Here is a 24,045-nt window from a genome sequence, read left to right as displayed (position 1 = left end):
ACAAGTAGACTATACCAAATGCACAATTATAAAGATGAAAATGAACACACATTCTCCAGTGGAAGGCAGGGTTCAGAGAACTTTCTCTTGGAGTCTGCACCTATAGGATCAGGTCTGGAATCCAATCACCTAAAGTCTCATGAAAACAGGTTTGATGGGAGGAAAGGGAAAGAGAAAAAGAAAACAGGATGGACAGAAAGCAGGGAGTCGAGAGACAAACAGAGGAGGGGAAGGTGGGAGAAATGGACGCGCTTTTCTGAACAGCCTAGTGCGGAACGACACGCACAGGAACAGGGCTTGTGGTGGTTTGAGATGTGAGGATGGTGAGGATGAGCTTGTCATGACAGCAGGTGGTGAAGGCCAAGTCCTCCAGGATTAAATAGGGAAGTGTGGAAACACAGGTCCTCCCACCCCAGTTGTAATCAAGAGGAGAGTTCTTTCAAGCAAGGATGCTGCTCTGAAGTGGATATATGGGAACACCTCCTTTTAATAAACTGAAATTCACTTTCTTGATGTAGATGCCAAATTCATTCAAAGATACATAAAACTAACCTAAACACGTGCCATTTCTATTCTACAGGTGAAGCCTATACTGAGTTGTCAAGACTGTGTATCGGCTGGGCTCAGTGGCTCACACCTGTAATCCCAGCACTTTGGGAGGCTGAGGTGGGAAGATCGCTTGAGCCCAGGAGTATGCAATCAGACAGGGCAATATGGCAAAACCCTGTCTCTACAAAAAAATACAAAAAAATTAGCCAGGCGGGGTGGCACACACCTGTAGTCCCAGCTACTCAGGAAGCTGAGGTGGGAGGATCACTTGAGCCTGGAAGGTGGAGGTTGCAGTGAGCTAAGATCACACCACTGCACTCCAGCCTGGGCAACAGAGCGAGACCCTGTCTCAAAAAAAATTGTGTATTAGGGTTATAAGCAAACAACATGAAATAGTGTTATGAATACAAAATGAATGAACACCAACCACTTTGCGTGTGTGTGTGTGTGAACCATATGTTTCTTTTTTTAAACTTTTAAGTTCACGAGTACATGTGCAGGTTTGTTATATAGGTAAAGTGCATGTCATGGGGGTTTGGTGTACAGATTATGTCTCCACTCATCCTACTACTTTTTAAGGGTGACAAAGTCTTGTTACTCAGCATACAATAACTAACCCACCAGGCTCCGGGCTCCTACTACATTTCAGATGTGGACACATCCTTGGCTGGGCACGGTGGCTCATGCCTGTAATCCCAGCACTCTGGGAGGCCAAGGTGGGCAGATCACTCCAGGTCAGGAGTTCGAGACCAGCCTGGCCAACTTGGCGAAACCCCGTCTTTACTAAAAATACAAAAATTAGCCAGGCGTGGTGGTGCATGCCTGTAGTCCCAGCTATGCGGGAGGCTGAGGCAGCAGAATCACTTGAACCCAGGAGGTGGAGGTTGGAGCGAGCTGAGGTCACGCCACTGTGCTCCAGTCTGAGCAACAGAGTAAGACTCCATCTTGAAAAAGAAAAGAAAAGAGAAAAAAAAGATATGGACACATCCCAGACAGATATGAGTTGTGGGTCCAGTTTAATTCTCACATGCACCTCGAATGTAAAAGCTATTACCATCCCCACTTCCAGAAAGAGAAACTGAGGCTCAGAAGGGTAAGTGACCTGCACCCAGGCCTCCTGGCTAGTGAGCAGGGGGCTGGACTCCATGCCAGGTTCCAGGCTGTGGAGCCCATGCCCTTTGCACTCACTGGGCTGGTCAGCTAATGAGGAATTAAGTCAGCCTGACTCATCATGTCCACCTGCAGTATGGCCAGCTGCATGAAAGGGGGAGACACGTCCGGAAGATCACCCACTCAGGAGTGCGCGTGCCACCGCGGCCATCCTGTCTCTTAGTCCAAACACATACGTACTCAGCTTCTCCAGCATCTCCCGCAGGGTCTGCAGCCACAAGTGACACAGCTGCTCCTCTGGGCACCAGAAAGTCACCTGCGCCCACTTCCAGCGGTGCCGTCGTGCTCTCTTTACACAGTGAACTGCACAGAAGCAAACACGCTCATTAGTGCAAGGTTTGCAGCGTCACTGACAACACCTCAAGGGAATATGCACCAAATGCAGCTAATTATAGGTTCCTAACTGAACTTCCCCAGGGGTTCTCTTACCTTCTAATGAGTTAGTAACTTTCAAGGTATATTAGAAAAAACATCCTATCTTTCAAACATTTTAGGTCACACAAAGGAAAAGGGCCGATGTGACTCACGTCTGTAATCCAGCACTTCGGGAGGCTGAGGCGGGCAGATCACCTGAGGTTAGGAGTTCGAGACCAGCCTGGCCAACACGGTGAAACACCCGTCTCTACTTAAAATACAAAAAATTAGCCGGGTCTGGTCGTAGGCGCCTGTAATTCCAGCTACTCAGGAGGCTGAGGGAGGAGAATCGCTTGAATCCAGGAAGTGGAGATTGCAGTGAGCCGAGACCGGGCCATTGCACTTCAGCCTGGGCAACAAGAGCGAAACTCCGTCTCAAAAAATAAATAAATAAATAAATAAAAGGGAAAAAATGACCATTAACTAAAACATTAACTAAAGGTAGCATTTGGGAAAAAAAAATTAGGAAGATTTCATAAAGATAAACCAACGCATTGAGCTTGTTAAACTAGTAACAAAAAAGTTCCCTCTCATGTAATCTACATAGAATTAATGAAGACTGTGGGAGAAGACATTTAGGCTCTCTCACCTGTAAAAGCATAAGGCTTTTCCATTTTCTGCCATTTTCCACTGCTGTGATGTTTCCCGTGAACGTCTGTTTCCTCAACGGCGATGATCTCAGATACAGGCACAGAGCAGGCATCTGTAAAACACCACGTCCTTCTGTCAATAAATTCATCAGAATCAACACAGGTAAAATCAGTCCAACTCCAAGAAGCTGAGAATATTCTGCTTTAATATTCTCATTAGATATTCAGGCTGGGTGTGGTGGTGTGCACCTGTAATCCCAGCACTTTGAGAGGCTGAGGAGGGAGGATCACTTGAGCTCAGGAGTTCAGTGAGCTGTGATGGTGCCACTGCACTCCAGTCCTGGCAACAGTGCAAGGCCCCATCTCCAAATATTAAAAAAAAATTTTTGGCTGGGCACGGTGGCTCAAGCCTGTAATCCCAGCACTTTGGGAGGCCAAGGCAGGTGGATCATGAGGTCAGGAGATCGAGACCATCCTGGTTAACACGGTGAAACCCCGTCTCTACCAAAAAATACGAAACACTAGCCGGGCGAGGTGGCGGACGCCTGTAGTCCCAGCTACTCGGGAGGCTGAGGCAGGAGAATGGCGTAAACCCGGGAGGCAGAGCTTGCAGTGAGCTGAGATCTGGCCACTGCACTCCAGCCTGGGTGACAGAGCGAGACTCAGTCTCAAAAAAAAAAAAAAAAAAAAAAAAAAATTTTTAATCAAAAAATAAAAAGGATGGTTATAGGTCACCTTTAAACTCAGAGCTAAATAACTGCGGGCAGCTCAGTGTTACCAGACGGCGGGATGTTTTATTCAGCCGAGTCACCAGATGGAGGCTGCGATTTTTCACACCATTTGCTCAGTCATTCAAGCAGCAAATGCTGACCATTCTGGGCCAGCTACCATGTTAAATTTGGGGAAATATGCTCAAGACACGGCCTCTGTCTGCAGGACAGCGTCTGGTTCGGAAATCCAAGTGGGAGGGAGACACGTGACAGGACCCGGGACGGCTGGAACCACGGAGCGTGCAAGTGAGGCAGAGCCCAAGTGTGGCGGGACTGGAGTGCGGGGGGACTTCCAGGGACCCAGGGGAGGACAGCACCGGACATGCTCCACCCTGGCAACCAGGAAGGGCCAATTCCACCCGAGCCACCCGGGGCATGTTCATCTGGTGGGCAGCTGCAATTACAGGCCTGCACATCAAAGAAAGTTCTGGGCTGGCAGCAGAGCCATGGGAGGTGACGGGTAACTGAAGTCCAAGGCCTGAAAGAACTTGCCCAGGAGAGCATGGGATTGAAGACAGCAAAGCCAAGTTTGAGCAAGCTGGCTTCCAAAAGCTTATTCTGGAATTACTGTTAGGCATGTATGATATATTTTTATACAGAAGAACGTTATAATTTGTGGTTAGCTTCCTAGGTTGGCTATAAAACCTGCAATATAGCTAAAATACTATGTTTTTGCTGTAGCTAAATGCAAAAAAAAAAATGCTGTAACATTTGTAGTAATTTTGCATCATTTTTAAAGTTGTTGCCCATGGAAATTAAGTTCTAGGAACCTGAGAGGGTAGTGTCTGAACTGGGCCTTTGACCACGGCAGAAACCCTTGAAAAGTCAGTAGTGGGGCCTCCTGATTCCCTCTGAAGTGAAGCCAGCCCCAGGGGAGCAGACTTGCTGGGGAGAGGGTTACAGAGGAAGAAGTCTGGCTGGAGAATGGAGGTTTCAAGGTCCCAGGAGGTGTCCGTGTGCATCCTGCTCCTGGGTATAGAATGTGGGGTCCAGAGAGACTCTTAGGGACCCGACCCTCCAGTGCCCCACCTGGGCCTCCCTCCTGGCCTCCCACCTTTTTTTTTTTTTTTTTTTTTTTTTTGAGATGGAGTTTTGCTCTTGCTGCCCAGGCTGGAATGCAGTGGTGCAATCTCGGCTCACTGCAACCTTCCCCTCCTGGTTCAAGTGATTCTCCCTCCTCAGCCTCCCAAGTAGCTGGGATTATAGGTACCCACCACCACGCCCTGCTAATTTTTGTATTTTTAGTAGAGACGGGGTTTCGCCATGTTAGCCAGGCTGGTCTCGAACTCCTGACCTCAGATGATCCACCTACCTCAACCTCCCAAAGTGCTGGGATTACAGGCATGAACTACCACACCAGGCCCTGGCTTCCCATCTTGTCCTCGAGGCTGTGACTCTAGAACACAATTTCCACCCATTTCTTATTCTCCTCTCCCTTAGAACCCTGAACCCTGATGCTCCAGGCCCCTCTTCGCTCTGCGGGTTGGCATCCATACAGGACAGCCACGCGGGATCTCAGGGCATCTCATACACCCGCACGTGGATCAGCTTCCCTGTCTCCGCCACCAGCCTTCGGATGCGGCTCTTCTCGTCTGGCACGGCTCGCCTCCTTAACCACCCCCTATTTCTTGAGGTACTGGCCTTGCCCTCCTGGTCCTGCAGGGACGTGACCATGGCACTGAAACCCTGTGAGTGCACCTGACACCATGGCATCCTCGTCCTATGAGACAGAGCTAATGCCAGGCCTCTGCAGCTCCGGGACCCAGCACGGGCCACGCTCGGGGCAGGGTTCAATGACACAGACAGTGAGTCAGGAATCCACCACCTATGGATATGACAATGCACACTGCGATCTTCCTGGACTGCTGAGCGCAGGCTTCGGGACCTGCTAGTGCCTGTGGATAACCACAACCACGGCTGTCTGATAAGAAGCGGCGACAGGCAGTGAGAACAAGCCATGGTCTGAGAGTCAGCAGTCAGGTCAGTTCCCCAACATCTGATGGACTGGTTTAGGAAACTGCACAACAGGTAAGTTACGAGTGACTCCAGGACAGTCACCTGAGTCCACAGGTTACTAACTTTCAGCCTTGCACATTCAGTCCCACAGACTCCAAGAGCCCAGGAAGGGACTCGCCATGCTGACCAGGCTGCAGGCCATGCCGTGCCAGGGGTGCCAGCATGAGGCCAGGTGGTCCACACAGGTCCTGCTGGAAGGAGTGACGCAGGCCTGGGGGCGGGGAGGGGGCGGGGACAGTGTCAACGTCAGGGTCAGGGTTCAGAGGATTCCCCGTGGGTGGAGGAAGGCGACATAGGGGCAGGAGCCGGGGAGAGGCAGAGGCCGCTGGGAGGGAGAGGGCGAGCGGCTGTGAGAGGGTGGCCGCTGGGAGGGAGAGGGCGAGCGGCTGTGAGAGGGTGGCCGCTGGGAGGGAGAGGGCGAGCGGCTGTGAGAGGGTGGCCACTCTGGGCGAAGGGATGATGATCCCACTTGAGTATGACTGAATAACTACAAGTGTTAGGACAGGAGACTGAACCAAGGACACCGTGGGGTGAGTCCAGGTACCTTCTGCCACACTGGACCTGCAGCAAGTTGTACCTGCTCCTCTGGTGTGAGAAAAAGACACAGATGCCAGCGGGGGTCATTCGTTTACACACACGTTCCTTTTACACAGATTAATAAATGGAATTACTGTCTCTAAAAAGGGACAGGAAAGTTAATAGACGAATAAAATTCAATCTTGTCTGCACAGCTTGAGGAATGTCAAGAATAAGAACACAGGGCGGACACAGTGGCTCACGCCTGCAATCTCAGCACTCTGGGAGGCCGAGGCAGATGGATCACTTGAGGTCAGGAGTTCGAGACCAGCCTGGCCAACATGGTGAAACCCCGTCTCTACTAAAAATACAAAAGTTAGCCAGGTGTGGTGGTGTGTTCCCGTAATCCCAGCTACTCAGGAGGCTGAGGCATTAGTTGCTTGAACCCAGGAGGCGGAGGTTGCAGGGAGCCGAGATTACACCAGTGCACTCCAGCCTGGGCAACAGAGTGAGACTCAGTCTCAGGAAAACAAAAAAAAAAAAGAAGAAGAATATCGCTGACCTCTGAGCAACATGGCCTTAACCTTCGAGGGTCCACTGACGTGGGGAGTTTTCATTTCTCTTTTTTTTTTTTTTTTGAGATGGAGTCTTGCTCTTGTTGCCCAGGCTGGAGTACAGTGGCATAATCTTGGCACACTGCAACCTCCGCTTCCTAGTTTCCAGCGATTCTCCTGCCTCAGCCTCCTGAGTAGCTGGGATTATAGGAGCCTGCCACCACACCCGGCTAACTTTTGTACTCTCAATAGAGATAGGGTTTCACCATGTTGGCCAGGATGGTCTCGAACTTCTGACCTCAGGTGATCCGCCCGCCTCGGCCTCCCAAAGTGCTGGGATTACAGGCGTGAGCCACCACGCCCAGCTGGATTTTTCAATAAAAGTGGCACTGAGCTCAGCTGCCTCTCTTGCCTCCCCTTCCACCTCCTCCATCTCGTCCGCCTCCGCCACCCCTGAGACAGCACGACCGATCCCTCCTCTTCTCTTCCTCCTCAGCCCACTCAACATGAAGACCACGAGGATGGAGACCTTTGTAACGATCCACTTCCACTTGCCGGATAGTAAACATATTTTCTCTTCCTTAGGGTTTTCTTAACCACATTTTCTTTTCTCTAGCTTACTTTACTGTAGTAATACAGCATACAATTCAGGCCACATAGGAAATATGTGTTCATCGGCTATTTATGTTATCGCAAGGCATCCAGTCAACAGTAGGCTGTTAGTAGTTAAGTGCTGAGGAAGTCAAAAGTTTTCAACTGCACGGGGCTGGGGCGCTGACTCCCATGTTGTTTGGGGGTCAACTGCACTGGGTACGGCTCAGGACAAGGGCTTCCTTGCTGACTCGGGAGACCTGAAGTAGTGCGGCCAGGGCAGGAACACATTCTCCAGGCGGCGACGAGTGGCTGGACTTGGCATGGCTTTGGCCTGCATGCGGCTGCTGTCTTATTGAGGGTAAGCCGCTAAGCCTGGAGCATGGCTGTAAAGGGGGTGGAATGATGAACCCCACAGGGGTTTTAGAAACTGTAGTAAGATAAAGGGTGAAAAAGTTTCAAGCACAAAAATGTCTGATAAATGATGGCTTCCTTTCTTGTCAAAAAGGCTGGGCTCGGCCGGGCGGAGTGGCTCACGCCTGTAATCCTGGCACTTTGGGAGGCTGAGGTGGGCGGATCATGAGGTCAGAAGATCGAGACCATCCGGGCTAACATGGCGAAACCCCATCTCTACTAAATATATTCAAAAAATTAGCCAGGCGTGGTGGCGGGCACTTGTAGTCCCAGCTACTCAGGAGGCTGAGGCAGGAGAATGGTATGAACCTGGGAGGCAGAGCTTGCAGTCAGCCAAGATCACACCACTGCACTCCAGCCTGGGCAACAGAGAGCAAGACTCTGTCTCAAAAACAAAACAAAACAAAAAAGGGCTGGGCTGGAGATGGAGGCTCTGCCTCCTTCAGGCCATTGTCCCTGTGTTAAGCTGGGGACTCCACAGTGAGACGCCTCCGGCCTGGCAGCACTCACCCTTCTCCCGCTCTCCTCACCTCGGTGTGTCACGGGCATTACGCCCTAGTCTTCGAAACTCTGATTTCTAATTAGGAAACAAAGAACCGGGCCAAGAATCTGAACAAACGGAGAGCAGCTCCCTGCAGGGGGGCTCAGGAAACGCTCGCCAGCGTCTGCCGGTTGGAGAGCTGTGGCCTGCTCATCTGAGGGCAGGTCATGCGGACGGCAGTGGGGCCACCGAGGGCTGGCACACAGGAGAATGCAGACGGTTCTCTAGAAGCAGAAGGAACTGCCCTCCGAGGGTAAGTCTCAATGTGCTGGCTCCAAGCGGCATCCCCGCACAGCACGTAGCATGTGGACGTGCCACAGCATCCGCGGGATAAAACATACCTGACCCGGGTGGACAGACGCTGTGGGAACATCTCGCAAAGGGCGGAAGGTGGGAATTTGGGGCACCTTCATATTCTTTTGCTGACAGAGATAAATTCTCCTGCCCATGAGACACCACGGTGACGCATATTGACATGTAGTGAGCTCTCCAATAAAGGTAACGATCAAATGGCCATCACATTCCAGAAAAATCAAATGCCACGTCAGCGAGTGAGCCTGGCCTCCTGGTTCTCGGGCGGCTCACGTGTTTGCTGGCTCCCTCTCTGCAGACCGCTGCAGCATTTGCCACAGTCCGGGTGATGCCTGCTGGGGCAGCTGAGAGCACGCTGGCTTCCAGTTGCTTCTTTTTCCATTCTGTTCTCTGTGTTTTTTAGTGCTTGTTGTGATCCACTAAAATCAAATTTATTTCACGCTGGTGACTCACAGATGAAAACAGTGCCTGCTGTCAATCAGTTTTGACACTAGAAGTTCCTGGATCAAACTGAGCCACGCGCAGTGGCCTCCCGTCCAGCAGGAGGGCGCACAGGTTTCCCGTGTGTCACAGGAGCACTGAGTGTCTGCCAGTGACACGGGTACACATGTGTGAGCATGCTCATGGCAGGGCAGGGTCGAGGTGGCGGAATACGCCGCTCCCGACCTCACGCAGTCGTCGGGAGGCCCCAGATGTCTTTCGCCTCTTGGGGATATGCAACGAGACAAAAGCAAGTTCACAGCCAAGGGTGCAGCTGTCCCTGGGACTCTCCACTAAAACAACCTGCCACGTGAGAGCCGGCAGAAGGAAGCGGGTGAGAGAGCAGGCCGCTACCCACTGTGCCCACTGGAGAAGTGCCAAGTCCAGTGTGGAAGTCTGTGGATCATACCCACACACAGTGCAGGGGATGCTGAGGTCCTGGAGAAGTGGCACAGGCCACACTGACCTCCGCATGCCCGGCCCGCTTAGAGTCCGAGCAGTAAGGGTCACCCCAGAGGAAGAACACCCAAAAGATCCGAGCGGCTTGGAGTTCTGATTCCCCCTGCAATTACATGCAACGCAAATGCATTTCCCTGGCAACCCGCCACTCAGTAAACACGAGCCGTGTGAACATCTGATCTTCAATAAAAATTAAAGGTGAGCGCTTGCCTATGCCAAGGAAGACCAAAAACCAGCCCTGCCCACCACTGCCAGGGAGAGTCCAGAAATCCCACGTGCAGCAAACTCAGAGAGTGGTCAAACTGTCCCCCTTCCCTCCCCGCCCACCACGTCCACCCCGACACAGCCCTTGATGGGTCTGATACACAGACAGAAGGTGGGAGAAGCCAGAACCCATGTGGCGCCCACAGGTCAGCCCTGAGCTGCGACTTATCCAGACATGATTGCATGTCTGTGTCCCCAGCCCTTGTCTCCGCTGTAGGTGCTGCTGTCACACAGGGATGTGCCTAAGTTTGGATTTTTATGGGAAACCTTCTGATTGTAGAACATTAGTTACAATTTTAAAAGGAAAAGAAAAACTCACCATGCAAATCAAACAAAGAAAAAAATATGTGGCAAATTTAGCCCAAAGACCTCTGCTCTGCAACCCAGTGAGGCTGAGCCATGGTTACTCTGACCACACGGATGATGAAGAAAATCTCATAGCAAGCCCCCAAAGTTCATAATGCTGGGATAAGGTACCTGCCAATTATAACTTACTGCTATTTCATGCCATAAAATGTGACCTTTGACCCTTGTCAGCACATCATTAGTAGCCACCAATGTCTCTCTCTCTCTTTTTTATTTTTTTTTTAAGACAGGTCTTGCTCTGTCACCCAGGCTGGAGTACATGGGTGCAGTCTCATATCACTGCAGCCTCAACCTCCCAGGCTCATGCAATCCTCCCACCTCAGCCTCCCAAGTAGTTGGGACCACAGGTGTGTGCCACCATGCCCAGCAATTTTTTTTTTTTTTTGGAGAGATGGGGTCTCTCTATGTTACCCTGGTTGGTCTCTCTAACTCCTGAGCTCAAGCGATCCACCCGCTCAGCCTCCCAAAGTGTTGGGATTATAGGCATGAGCCACTGTGCCCAGACTTTTTAGTTCTAGGGACACATCTCAAGTAAACAGTGTCCATTCCCTGTGGAACCCACCCCAGAAATCCTTCCTCGTCCTAACGTCCCCTGATACCAGCCTGAGGGTGCTGTGGTCCGCCTGCCCCACTCTCAGGCAGGGGCCTGGTCAGCACCCCACAGGACCACCCGGTGACCACCCAAGGTCCGAGGGCTTCTGAACGTCCTGCGCATGCCCCAACCCCCGCCCCCCGGCCCTGCCAGCCCCGCCACTCCTTAGCATGGATGCTCCGTTAGCATGCACAAGAGGCCTGGACCCGAGGATGCCAAATCATTCCTCTCAGGAAACAGGACTGTGGCATGTGGACGGGCATGTCACCTGCACAGCCCACGTGGCAGCCAACACACAGGACTGTATTTTTCCTGTTAAGCCAGGAGGTTCTGGAGGGCAGGCTGGAATCACACACCTGCGCAGCCCCTGTCTGTGGGCTCCGGAAGTGAATCAGGCTAATCCTAGACCTGCTTAGATGACACCCGCAGAACTGAAGTCCATACCAGTCGGCATCTCAACACAGAACCCCCGCCGTCCCCACTCCACGCCCACTGTCAGGTCGCAGGAAACCTGCGTCAGCCTCCCGTCCTAGCGACGAGACGGGGTGTCCGAGGGTTCCAGGGACCATACGGTGCCTCAGGGAACTTTGTCATGGGAACTGGACTGATGTTTGCTCCAGGAACCCTGCTCTTCCCGCCGGGCACCCTGCTACGAAAGGCCACGGGGGCTACTTCAATCCCAGAGTCCCTGCCTTTGACGAGGGAGCTCACCCCAGATTCTGGAGCCGCCTCGCTCTGAGTCCCCACTCCGCACCTGTGAGCTGAGCTCTAAGTCCCACGTCTCCACCTCCGGGAAGACAACGAGGGGCGTCTCAGAGGGCTGTGAGGATCCCACTGGGTGTGAAGCCACAGCACCGCAGGGCACGGCACACACTGGCCTACATGGACAGCGGCATTCAGACGCCCAGTTCTGGCCGGGATGAAGCAAGCCCGACTGCCTGTCTCTCCCACCCGCTACAACGAAAAACTCTGGACAAGACAGAAGAAACGGGCAATGAACCGAGGACACCAGAGATCCACAGCGGCAGGCCTGCTGGTTGGAGAGGCCGGCGTGCAGAGTCAACGGCTGGGAGCCAGCTTTACCTCCAGCTCTGGCCTCGGGGATGTCTGAGCTATGGGGCAGCAGGGTGGGTGCAGGCCCTGTCCCAGAGGAGCCAGGGTGTGCTGGGGGCAGAGGGGCGCTCAGAGCAGAGGGGGCTGGAGCAGGAATGCTTGGCTCTGAGAATGACCAGATGAGTCCAGCCTCGCTCCTGAGGGACCAAACCAGGGCAGCCAGGGCCTCGGAGGCTAGGCAGTCAGGTGCCACCTCCCTCGCCACGTGAGACAGACCTGCCATCTGTGCCTAGCCAGACTGAGTACCTGCTTTTGAGAAAGAAACATTGGCTGGGTCTGGTGTCTCATGCCTGTAAGTCCAGCACTTTGGGAGGCTGAAGCAGGAGGACTGCTTGAGGCCAGAAGATTGAGACCAACCTGGACAACATAGTGAGGCCCTGTCTCTACAAACTAAATTTTTTGTTTTGTTTTGTTTTGTTTTTTTTGTTTTTTTTGTTTTTTGAGACGGAGTCTCGCTCTGTCGCCCAGGCTGGAGTGCAGTGGCCGGATCTCAGCTCACTGCAAGCTCCGCCTCCCGGGTTTACGCCATTCTCCTGCCTCAGCCTCCCGAGTAGCTGGGACTACAGGCGCCCGCCACCTCGCCCGGCTAGTTTTTTTTTTTTGTATTTTTAGTAGAGACGGGGTTTCACCATATTAGCCAGGATGGTCTCGATCTCCTGACCTCGTGATCCGCCCGTCTCGGCCTCCCAAAGTGCTGGGATTACAGGCTTGAGCCACCGCGCCCGGCCCAAACTAAATTTTAAAAATTAGCCAGAATGACGGTACATGCCTGTAGTCCCAGCTACTTGAGAGGCTGAGGTAGGAGGATGGCTTGCGCCCAAGAGGTTGAGGCTACAGTAAGCCGAAACTGAGCCACTGCACTCCGGCCTGCGAAACAGAGAGACTGTAAATAAATTAATAAATTAATGTAATTAAATAGAAAAATTGTCCAAAGGACTTTATTTTTTATTTATTTATTTTTAAGAGACAGGGTCTTGCTCTGTCACTCAGGACGGAGTGCAGTGGTGCAATCATGGAACACTGTAACCTTGAATTCCTGGCGTCAAATGCTCCTCCTGCCTCAGCCTCCTGAGTAGCTGGGACTACAGGCATGCGCACCACCCAGCCTCCAAAAAACATCAAAAGGACTCGGCCTTACAAAATAATGTAATCGTGGATTGTTTCCTGGATATTTGGTACATTATTTTGTAAGGCCAAGACAGGGTTTCACCATGTTAGCCAGGATGGTCTCTATCCCCTGACCTCGTGATCCGCCTACCTTGGCCTCCCAGAGTGCTGGGATTACAGGTGTGAGCCACCGCACCCGGCTGGGTTAACATTTTTTAAACATTTTAAACTGATATAAAAATCGATGGCTAGGTGCGGTGGCTCACGCCTCCCAAAGTGCTGGGATTACAGGCGTGAGCCGAGATCACGCCCCTGCACTCCAGCCCAGGTGACAGAGCAAGACTCCGTCTCAAAAAACAAAACAAAACAGAAAACAAAACAAAACACAAAAAAAAACACAAAAAATTAGCCACGTGTGGTGGTGGGCACCTGTAATTCCAGCTACTCGGGAGGCTGAGGCAGGAGAATGGCGTGAACCCGGGAGGCGGAACTTGCAGTGAGATCCGGCCACTGCACTCCAGCCTGGGCGACAGAGTGAGACTCTGTCTCAAAAAAAAAAAAAAGTTAACCCTTTCTCTATCCTATTTATGTTATTATTATTATTGTTATTATTATTTGAGATGCAGTCTCACTCTGTTGCCAGGCTGGAGTACCGTGGCACAATCTCAGCTCACTGCAACCTCCGCCTCCCGGGTTCAAGCGATTCTTCTGCCTCAGCCTCCTGAGTGGCTGGGATTACAGGCACATGCCAACACACCCAGCTAATTTTTGTATTTTTAGTAGAGTTGGGGTTTCACCATGTTGGCCAGGTTGGTCACGAACTCCTGACCTCAAGTGATCTGCCCACCTTAGCCTCTCAAAGTGCTGGGATTGCAGGTGTGAGCCACCGCACCCGGCCCCCATCATTTTAAAAATAATTTATGGTATCTTACAAAAGACATTTTAAAATTATTGAGTCAAATAATCTAGCTTTTTCTTTATTCTTTCTGGATTCCATCTTGGTTAAGAGAGCCTTTTCCCATTCCAGTATTATAAATTGTCCTCTATTTTCTTGTAAGAATTCACAGCTGGGTGCAGTCGCTCACGCCTGTAATCCTAGCACTTTGGGAGGCCGAGGCAGGCAGATCATATGAGGTCAGGAGTTTGAGACCAGCCTGGCCAACATGGTGAAAGCCTGTCTCTACTAAAAATACAAAAATTAGCCTGGCATGGTGGCAGGTGCCTGTAATCCCAGCTACTCAGGAGGCTAAGGCAGGAGAATCACTTGAATCCGGGAGGCGGAGGTTGCAGTGAGCCGAGATCTCGCCACTTCACTCCAGCCTGGGGAACAGAAGAAGACTCCAAAAATATAATAAAATATATTATATACACTCAAAAATACATATATATATATACACACACACATTTTCCTATGATTCAGCTTTCTACTCTTAAATATGCATCCAAGAGGAGCAAAAGCATAGCCCCCAAAGGATCAGGGTGTCTTTATCCACATAGTCAAGCTGAATGGACTGGGAACTGTCCAGGAGCCCATCAGCAGGTAGACGGATACACTAGTGTACCCACACAATGCAATATGACTAGTAACCAGAAAGATGGAACCGCTGACATGATGAATCTTAAAAAAAACACAAAATGAGATAAAGCAGCTGGGCACAAAGAAGTGCACATGGCACAATTTCATTTACATGAAACGCTATTAGCATCACACCCGTCCCTGGCGAGAAAACAGCCCAGGGCCCAGGAGAAGGTTCTGGGCTGCTGCTATCCGGGTGATGTTTACACAGGTGCACGCAATTATCAAAATTTATCCAGCTATGTGCCTTAAAATGTCTGAGTTTTATTGCAGCAAATTAGACCTTGATAAAGTCAATTTTTTAAAATCATGTTTTAGGAGGGGAATTAGTAGCGTGGAAAACACTCTGCAGTATGTTTTCTCAGCTTTTCTTTCATGCATATTTACATATACACAAATACCAAATATTAATCACCTCTAAGTCGAAGAATGACTTTTTGTGTATGCTTTTCCGTGTTTTCTAGATATTATTAAATCAACATGACTTACTTTTGTAAGCAGGAAAAAAAATTTTTAAAGTATCTGTGGCATGTCTATGTTTTGCCAGGCACTTTGCAGGATGTGCTGAGGACACGACAGCACTGACCTGCCCAATAAGTTCACCACCAGCTTGGGACATCCCAAGTGGGGTTAGTGCAAGGAAGGGGAGGATCCTCCCACAAAGGCAGAGCCTGGGCAGCAGCCCCCTCACCCACCAACACACACACACCCACACACACACACACTTCCCAGGCCCAGGGTTTATCTAAGTGTGTTTTGCGACAGCCAGGGGAAATAACCCAGATATCAACGCAGTGTTTCCAGTTCAACGAGCATGACCCACTTCGAGTTCCTGTTTTTGTCCTGCCCTACTTCCCACCAGGCTGGTGGCCCAGGGCACGGCTGTCGCGGCTTCCTCAGGTGCCTGGGTGAGGTTCTGGCCCAGGAAGCTGCAGCGATCCGAATTGCTAGTCCTTGTCTGTGCTCTTGTACGGGTCAGTCACTGTCCCAGCATGATGACCCACAGAGGAAAGTGCACGTGCCTGGGTTCAAAGCCAGCCCCCTCTGTACATCACTGCCTCTGGGCCCAGTCAATTCCCACTCCTACTGTCCACATCTGAAACAGGGGTGATGCTACAGAGAAAACAAAGGAGTCGGAATAACTAAGTGGCCACCCCAGCAGGGCACACACAGTGGCCTTGCCTTTGTCCTTAGCCCGTCAGTCACCTGGAGCTCCAGGGCTGTTCCTGCCTCATCTCACAGGTCTCCTAGGGCCAGTTTTAGAACAATTCTCCACCTCTCATCATTCCTCAACCTAGTAAATCCCAGTGTGCCCAGATACACCTGGGGGAGTGGCAAGGGCTGGGCAATGCCACCTTGCTGACCAAATTAAATATCCTGTGAGCTGGGTTCACGTTCTTCCGCCCTACTACAGCCCTACTGACCTCAAGCATATAAGAATCGAACCTGGGCCTGATTCCTTCTGAGGACTGTAAAGTTATGAGAAAAAACCAAGAGACAGTGTGGCTGTATTTCTGAACTCATTCACAACTCAGCGTTTCCCAACTTGCTGAGATTTTCCCATCGCGTGGGAGAGCACTCCGGGGTGGAGCGGGCAGGCTGCTTCCTGGAGGGAGCCCACCAGCCAGGGCCACCAGCCAGGGCCACCAGCCAGGGCCCCACCAGCCAGGGCCACCACCAGCCAGGGCCCCACCAGCCATGGCCCCACCAACCAGAGCCCTCCCTCTCCAAGAGGGACCAAGCTCCCCACAGGCCAGTCAGGCAGCTCAGGATGAACCTGCACAAAAACGCCTTGGCTTAGCGAGAGTGAAGCAATAAGCATGCCAAGAGGCAGACCCCAGCACGCTGGACAAAAGCAGACGCCGCGCCGCATCAAGCCCTGACCCAGGCGACTAGAAGCCATAATGGGAGCTGGCCAGGGACGCCAAGGCAGAAAGCAGTGATGACTGACCTCCCACACAGACGCCCTGCAGGTGGGATCTGGTGTCTCCACAGCCACTGGAGTCTGCGGGAGGCCTTACAGCCCAGTGGCTACAAGCACAGCAGCTGATTGGGCCAGTTACTTCCAGTCCCTGCAGATCAGCCCCTTCATCCCTAGGATGGGAGCAGCTGCCCCCCAGGAACCCATCCGGTTTAAAGGCCAGCGGAGCGCACTTAGGAAGTGCCTGGGGAGGCAGTCATTTTCCTGAAGCCTAGGGATTTACAACAAAGTACAAACCCTTCGGGCCCAGGCCAGGCATCTGTTCTCCTTGTGTGTGGGCCCTGGTAGGTAATATTTGAGGTGTGACGTTTCTCCCAAAAGGGACATGAGACAGACCTTAGAAAAGTCAAGTCTCAGATGCCCAGCCACAGATAGGTGACCCCAGGGCTGGAAACCAAGTGTTGGTCATGGGTCTGAGACCACCCCTCAACCTTGGCCCCACCTAACATTCAGCTCTGGCCCCACCAGCACCCAGCCTGCAGATCCTCACAGCTCAGCACCAGAAACCGCCCAGAAGAACTCCTGACCTTGACTGCCCACAAGGTCTAAAGGTGTCATCCCAGCTCCACACATCCACCAGGGAATCCTGGCCTCCGCCACACCCATCCCTATCTGCTCACAGGGTCTAAAGGTGTCACCCCAGCTCTGCACATCCACCATGAATCCTGGCTTCCACCACACTCACCCCAATAATTAAAAAGAAAAAAGCCTGGGCGCCATGGCTCACACCTGTAATCCCAGCACTTTGGGAGGCCAAGGTGGGCGGATCACCTGAGGTCAGGAGTTCGAGACCAGCCCGGCCAACATGGTGAAACCCTGTCTCTACTAAAAATACAAAAATTAGACAGGCATGCTGGCAGGCTCCTGTAAACCCAGCTACTCTAAGGCTGAGGCAGGGAGAATTGCTTGAACCTGGGAGGCAGAGGTTGCAGTGAGCCAACATCGCGCCACTGAACTCCAGCCTGGGCAACAGAGCAACACTCCGTCTCAAAAAAAAAAAAAAAAAAAAGAAAAAGAAAAACAACAACAACAACAACAAAAAACAAAAACAAACCCTCTGTCCTCCTGCAGGGCTCTCTCTTCTAGCAAACAGCAGCTCCAACAGACCTCCTTCCCATACTCAGTCCCTCCACATCCAACCCTGACCACCGCCATCTCCCATCTGCACAGGGCCAAATTCTCCCCATTGCAGGACCCATCCCTCTTCTGGGTCCTCCACGCAGAGGACATGAGATCCCTGGAAAATGCTAAGTTGGATAAGGCCCTCCAGGCGCTCCCACTCCACTCACTGAGAAAAGCAAGTCGCCATCTCAGCCTGTAAGGCTGCAGGAGACCTGGGCCCCACTCTCCCTCCCCCCATCTCCCTTCACTCCTGCTACACTGGCCTCCTGGTGGTCTCAGGGCCTTACACTCGCTGCTCTTCAGGCCTGGATGGATCTGTCCCTGGAATGCAGAGCCCTCAGTCTCTCCAAGTCTCTGGTAAAAGCCACCGTGTGAGTGAGGACTGCTGAGACCACCAGCTACCACACAGTGACCTACCCCACCTGCACAACCCTGCCCCCTACCCTGCAAGCTCTGTCCTCAGTGCCCAACTCCATTAGACACTTGTCTCTGTGTGCCCTGTCTCTCCCTTTAAGGAAAAAAGCTCTGCTGCAGCGGCGACTGTGTCACACATGCTGGCCCCCGTCCGTCCCCAGCAGGCATACAATAAATATTTGCCAAAGAGGGCATGAATGAAATGGAACACACGGCTACCACCCAGCCTGGGTCTCCTGTGCCGCCAACACCTCCCCCTTCTCACTGTCCAGACCTGAACTGCTGCAATCCTCCCGCTGCCCCGGAGTGCGGAAGGGCACCTCTTTATAAGCCTCTGCCAACCTCTCTGCCAACCTCTCTTCCACCAGACAGCTCTGCCCTAGAGCTCTGCCCTAGAGCCTTGAGGAGGCCGTCCCGCCGCTGCACCCCGGCCCTCCAGGGTGGGCTGTGCGTCCTCCATGTTTACCAAAGTCACTCTTCTCCTCATCTGGAGGGCCTCTGTGGGGCAAATCGTCAACCCGTGGCACCGAAATCAATTCCCCCATCCCGAGTAGGGAGCACACCCCACAGAAGGTCAGGGGCTCCTTCTTTAACTTTTTAACAGGAAGTCCTCACCCTGCAAGGGCGCCTCTCAGGTTTCGGATCCCTGCTTAAAAAAAGCATCTGTTCTTGGATTAAACTGCAATGCTCGGGGTGGGGAGCGCCTGACACCCCCCTCAGGATCCATCCACAGTCCGTCTTGTACAGAGGTGCCCTGCGGACAGACCGCACCGGGGGCCACGACCCAGTGAACGCGCCCCGGGTACCACCTCCCCGCGGGGATGGGGCGCCGGCCTCCCCTCCACTGCGCGGCGCTTTGTCCTCCGGTTCCCGGAGCAGACGGTAGCGCCCAGCCCGGACCCTGGTCCCGGCCTCCCTCCCGCCGGCCCCGACCCTCCCCGGCGCCTGCGCTCCCAGGGCCCCCGGCCTCAACACGGTCGCCCGCTCCCCGCACCCGGTCCCCCTAGCCGGGTCCCCCACGCCGCCCCCGCTCCCTGGCCCGGTCCGGTCGAACCCGGGCGGCGGCGACACTCACCCGCGCCGGGGGCGCCGGCTCCGGGCCCCGGGCTCCGCCACCAGCGCAGTACCGCCCGCGCGGGCTCCAGGCTCACCGCGCAGCGCTGCTGCTTCACCCACAGCACTGAGTGCAGCGGCTCCGCCGCCCCCGTCGCCCCCATCGCCGCCGGCGGGCTTGTCCGCCAGGCGGGGGGCGCGCGGACGCCGAGGGGCGCCGGACCGTTAGCGGCCCCTGCAGTGGCCCCGGCGGCAGGCGGCGGGAGGCGGCGCTGCGTCACCCCGTACGCGGTCGGCGGGGACCGCGGAGGGGCCGGGCGAGGAGGGGCGGGGGCGAGGAGGAGGGGTGGGTAGAGGAGTGGCCGGGAGCCGAGGAGAGGCGGGGGGGACCCGAGAAAGGGAGAAGGGGGCGGAGGAGGGGGCCGGGATGGGGCGGGCCGCAGCCAGGGAGCTGGGGCCGGGAGGCGGCTGCCTTTCTCTCCTCTCCTCTCCGGCGGGTGCTGGGTGCTGGGTGCTGAGTCTGGTGCTCCCGCGACCGGCCGGGACTCAGTGGCGCCTTCCGCGCGGGCAGTGGATCAGGCGGGGTCCGGGCGGCGCGGAAATGCAATACTGGCGATCGGGCGCAGGGCGGGCCTGGATGGGGGCGCCACGGGCGGCGTGACCTTGGGCAGCGGGTGCCCTCTTCGATCCTGGCCTCCTGTCGGCCCGGGAGGGGACCTGCAGCTGGGCCCCGGCAGTCAGGGAAGCCTTTCAGGAGGCGGAGGTCTTCCTAGGGGGCTGGGACGCTAGCCCTTTGAACGCTCTGGGGCCTGAAGCACAGAGCAGACAGCTGAGCACCCGCCCCTGAGCTGGCCCTACGAACCGGAGCCTGGGTCCCAGACTTGGAGAGACATGGCCCCTGTGGCCCCAATTCACCGCCTCCCCAGGAAGGCCTCCCTGACCCCCCAGCTGAAGGAATCACCAGCCTGCAGGGACTCCAGCCCTGCCTTCAGAGCACACTCTGCCCCTTCATGCAAGCTCCAGTCTCTGTGCCCGCAGTGCCTAACACAGCCCCATAGGAAGCAGCCACAAGCTGGTTCAGAGGGCACATCCCTCCCTGATTTATCAGTGAAGACTGTGCTCACAGAGATTAAGTCACTTGCCCAAGAGCACGGGGCTCCAGTGTGGCAGAGCCTAGGCTCACACTGAGGTCTGGCTCTGACACTGAGGTGTGAGGCCTGCCCCTCCCCTCAGCTCCCCTGCCCAGCCCTGCTGCTGCAGACAGAGGTGGGATGGGCCAGGTCCATGTGGCCTTGCTGCTGTGCCTGGCACCAGGTGGCTGCATGTACAGGTCTTATCCTGCCAGCTCCTTGTGACTGTCTATAGGGCAGGAATCAGCCATGAATCATTCCTCCCTGGGAGCCAAGCCCCTGTTCAGGCCATGTAGTGGAGGCCCCAGGGCAGTCCTGCAGCCACCTTGGGCCCAGTCAGAGTCCCAGCAGGCCGTATCTGATCGTGGCACACAGTGGGGTGTGCGGCAGCAAGGCCTGCCCAGCCTCCTCCCTCCCACAGCTGCCACTCTGAGGCCTGAGAAATGTGGATCTGAAACTTACTTGGAAAGGAAAGCTCGTGCCAGTGGCAGGAGGGTGCTGCTGCGTGCGAAGAGGGTTGGCAGGCAAGGGTGGCGTGGGCAGGGGCCCGGGAGCACCAGCGTCCCTGCTGGGGACCTCTTCCCTGGGCCTCCCTGTGCTCAGGTTCTGCCTGTCCCTCCCGGCGTATTCACATTTCTGTCCTCTGCACACCTCGGCTTAAAATCCTGCAGCCAGAGTGGGGGACCCAGAAACGACTCAGAACTGCTTAGGACCCAAAGGAGCTCCATTGCGGGAGACAGCAACATCAGTTACAACACACACAGGAGATTCAGTGAGGCTGCTAGGGCCCTCATCCGATGTGTCCTTACAAGAAGAGGAAATGTTGACTGGGCTCTGTGGCTTACACCTGTAATCCCCGCACTTTGGGAAGCTGAAGCGGGTGGATCACCTAAAGTCAGGCATTGGAGACCATCCTGGCCAACATGGTGAAACCCTGTCTCTACTAAAAATACAAAAATTAGCTGGGTGTGGTGGCGTGCGCCTGTAATCCCAGCTACTCCGGAAGCTGAGGCAGGAGAATTGCTTCAACCCAGGAGGTGGAGGTTGCGGTGAGCCGAGATTGCGCCACTGCACTCCAGCCTGGGTGATGAGAGCGAAATTCCGTCTCAAAAAAAAAAAAAAGGCCGGGCGCGGTGGCTCAAGCCTGTAATCCCAGCACTTTGGGAGGCCGAGGCGGGTGGATCACGACGTCAGGAGATCGAGACTATCCTGGCTAACATGGTGAAACCCCGTCTCTACTAAAAATACAAAAAACTAGCCGGGTGTGGTGGCGGGCGCCTGTAGTCTCAGCTCCTTGGGAGGCTGAGGCGGGAGAATGGCGTGAACCCGGGAGGCGGAGCTTGCAGTGAGCCGAGATCACGCCACTGCACTCCAGCCTGGGAGACACAGCGAGACTCCGTCTCAAAAAAAAAAAAAAAAAGAAGAGGAAATGTGGACACACACAGACCCCCGAGGCGTGTGTACACAGGGGTGGCCGTGGGAAGGAGCAACAAGAGAGCGTGACCTCCAGGAGGCCAATCCTGTGGGTTGGACCCTGACCTCAGACTTCCAGCCTCTGCGACTGTTAATGGGAGACGACAGATTGCTCTTGTGGAAGCCACCCAGTCCGTGGTATTCTGTTATGGCAGCCCCAGCAGACCCAGGGGACCTGTAGTCCTAGGATGGGCTGGGGAGGGGCCTGGCCGCTGCAGAGCCCCATGCTCATGCTCAGGGAGAGAGGGTGATGTCACGAAGCCCAAGTTTCCAGAAGATGCACGTCCTGCAGTTGAGTTGCATGGGAGAGGGGTTGGGTGGGGGTCAGGCCCTGTGTGGGGCCAGGGCCATGACTCTGGGCACAGCACTGGAGGGATGGGAGGAAAGAGCAGCTCCACCCCAGAGCAGCTGCCGGGTCCCTGCTGTGTGTTACACCCAAGGGGCCCTTCAGGAGCTGGCTGCGAAGGCCACAGGAGCTTTGAAAATGTAGACGAGGCCAGCCCTGGCTGCCTGAGGACCTCCCAGTACCTCACCCACCTCTTCCCTGGCAGGCACACCTTGCCCACCTTAGGCCCTGCCCCAAATGCCCTTCCCACACGTCTGCCTGGGAGGCCCCCACTCACCTTCTCCTTCAACCCCTATCTTGTCCCTTCATGCCACAGAGTCCCCTGTCAGCTCACTGCATGGTACTTCCACCCCCAGCTGCCACAGGGCCTCACTTCTCCTTACAGCACTTCAGAACAATTGATGCCCCAGCCTGTTGCTAGCCTGCTGTGTATACGGCTGGTTTCAGCTCTGCACAGGGCCCTGAGCTGCCAGGTAGGCCAGAGAGCACGGGCTCAGCCCCAGCAGCCTGGAGTTCTGGTCCTAATTAGTCAGGCCTTGACCTGCCACCTGCCCCTATCTTGCATCCAGTCTGCAGGCTTGGGCTGCTGCCTGCTGGCCTGATGGCCCTGGGGCCTGCTAAGCCAGACATCCTGCCCAGCGGCGGCCAGCACCCATTCCCCTGGGCGGTCAGGCTGTCCCACACAATGGGCCGCCTGGCTCCTGAGGTTCCGTCTAAGCTGTTCCACCCCCATACCCACGAGTGTCCTACCCACTGGGTCATCCAAACCATAGGCCCCAGCCCCTCCTGTCCACGGAGCCCTGGCCACCAGCAGGAGCCTGGCACCAGCAGCCCCGCCTAGCATGATCTCCTCCATGGCCTCTGATGTATTCTTCCCTTCTCTTCCTGGGCCCCGGCCTTGTTTGCTGTGCCAGTCCTTCCAGCTTATCTCCCGAGACTCCCTGTCTTGTGAAGTCAGCACCACCATCTGACATCAGAAACTAGAATGCTGGATTGGGGTGGGAGGATCCCGGCACCAGCTGTACATGGGCTGCCAGGAATGACATCCTCTGCCCTCCACCCTCAGCCGTCCACCCTCAGCCCTCCACCCTCAAGGAGAAACCTCCCACACTCCTCTTCAAGGCTGACTGCCTTAAAGAGAATTCGAGGCTTCTCCTCAAGGGTCTGGAAGAAATGTCTTGGGCCCCAAGAGGCCCAGACATTTGGAGAGTAAGCTGATCATTACAAAACAGACATCCCTGGGTTCGCCACGTCATCCAGACTGTAGCCCCTGGAGATGGGTATCACTTACCCCTTTTCACAGACATGAAAACTAAGACCCACAAAACAATCCTGGCCTGCTCCGGCTGTACAGAAAAGTAATTAGATGGGTTGCGGGGGCACTCCAGGCTCCCCTGTCCCAGGCTTTGGGGTCTCCCTGCCATGAGAGAGTCTGAAATGTGGGAACTGTGGATGACACAAGCTCCAGGCTTCAGCCTCAGCGCGCACTGCTCCCTGGACACCAGGGCAGACCAGTCTGTTCCACCCTCCAGGACGTGCAGGACTGTCCTGCCTGAGCTTCTCTTACAGGAAGACAGTGCTGCTCTGCCCAGCCTCAGCCTGCCCATCTAGGGAAGACAGACTCAGAGCCTGGGCTGAAGTGGAGGATGGCCCTCAGGAGGCAGTGGAACCAAGCTAAAAGGCTAGGGAGGTGAGGCTAGCCTGGGATAGCTCCAAAGGCAGCCAGGGATCAGGACTGCTCACACCCCTGGAGGGCCGGGGGTACATCACACCCAGGGGGAGGTCTCAAAGGCTAGGCTTGGGTTTGGCCTAAACCCTGCAGGTTCCTGCCTGGGTGACCTGCCTCTGTTGGGCACCAACAGGATGTCTGTCACTCTGCTTAGCATTAGCACATTTCACCTTCAAGGTGATACTACCCTACTACAGATAAGGAAACTGAGTCCCAGAGAGGCTAGAGGAGCAGGCCAGGGTTATCCAGCAGGCCAGGGGCAGAACTGGGAATGAACCCAGGACTGCCAGACTCTGAATCCCACCCTCTTCACCGCCTTGCACCCTGTTGGCCATGCTCGGGGTTTCCGCTCCAAACCGAAAATGCCCTGAGAGCAGGCCAGTCTACTAGCACCCACGGGAGG

The 24,045-nt window shown here is 54.5% G+C and overlaps 2 protein-coding genes across 5 annotated transcripts in view; one reads left to right on the top strand and one right to left on the bottom strand.

Annotated features, from left to right (window-relative positions):
* GRAMD4 (GRAM domain containing 4) overlaps positions 1-6,237 on the top strand; it is a 153,626-nt gene extending 147,389 nt beyond the window's left edge. For both annotated transcript variants that reach the window (XM_065521721.2, XM_045364224.3), the window contains one exon: positions 4,934-6,237. In XM_065521721.2, coding sequence (XP_065377793.1) covers positions 4,934-4,948 — 15 coding nt within the window. In that variant the 3' untranslated portion in view covers positions 4,949-6,237. The remainder of the gene's footprint in view (positions 1-4,933) is intronic.
* The window catches only part of CERK (ceramide kinase), a 79,113-nt gene that overhangs the window by 36,233 nt on the left and 18,835 nt on the right, over positions 1-24,045 (bottom strand). Inside the window, exons 1-3 of one of the 3 annotated variants that reach the window (XM_005566987.4) lie at positions 18,987-19,232; positions 2,723-2,836; positions 1,900-2,022 (exon numbers count right to left, since the gene is read on the bottom strand). In XM_005566987.4, coding sequence (XP_005567044.3) covers positions 1,900-2,022; positions 2,723-2,836; positions 18,987-19,128 — 379 coding nt within the window. In that variant the 5' untranslated portion in view covers positions 19,129-19,232. Of the gene's footprint in view, positions 1-1,899; positions 2,023-2,722; positions 2,837-18,526; positions 18,847-18,986; positions 19,233-24,045 lie in introns of those variants that run through there. The other 2 variants (XM_045364226.3, XM_045364225.2) reach the window with 2 other exon arrangements.

This window comes from Macaca fascicularis, chromosome 10 (assembly GCF_037993035.2).
Source record: "Macaca fascicularis isolate 582-1 chromosome 10, T2T-MFA8v1.1".
Classification (NCBI taxonomy): domain Eukaryota; kingdom Metazoa; phylum Chordata; class Mammalia; order Primates; family Cercopithecidae; genus Macaca; species Macaca fascicularis.
The sequence above is the reverse complement of the archived record's forward strand: the minus strand, read 5'-3'. Positions and strand labels throughout refer to the sequence as shown.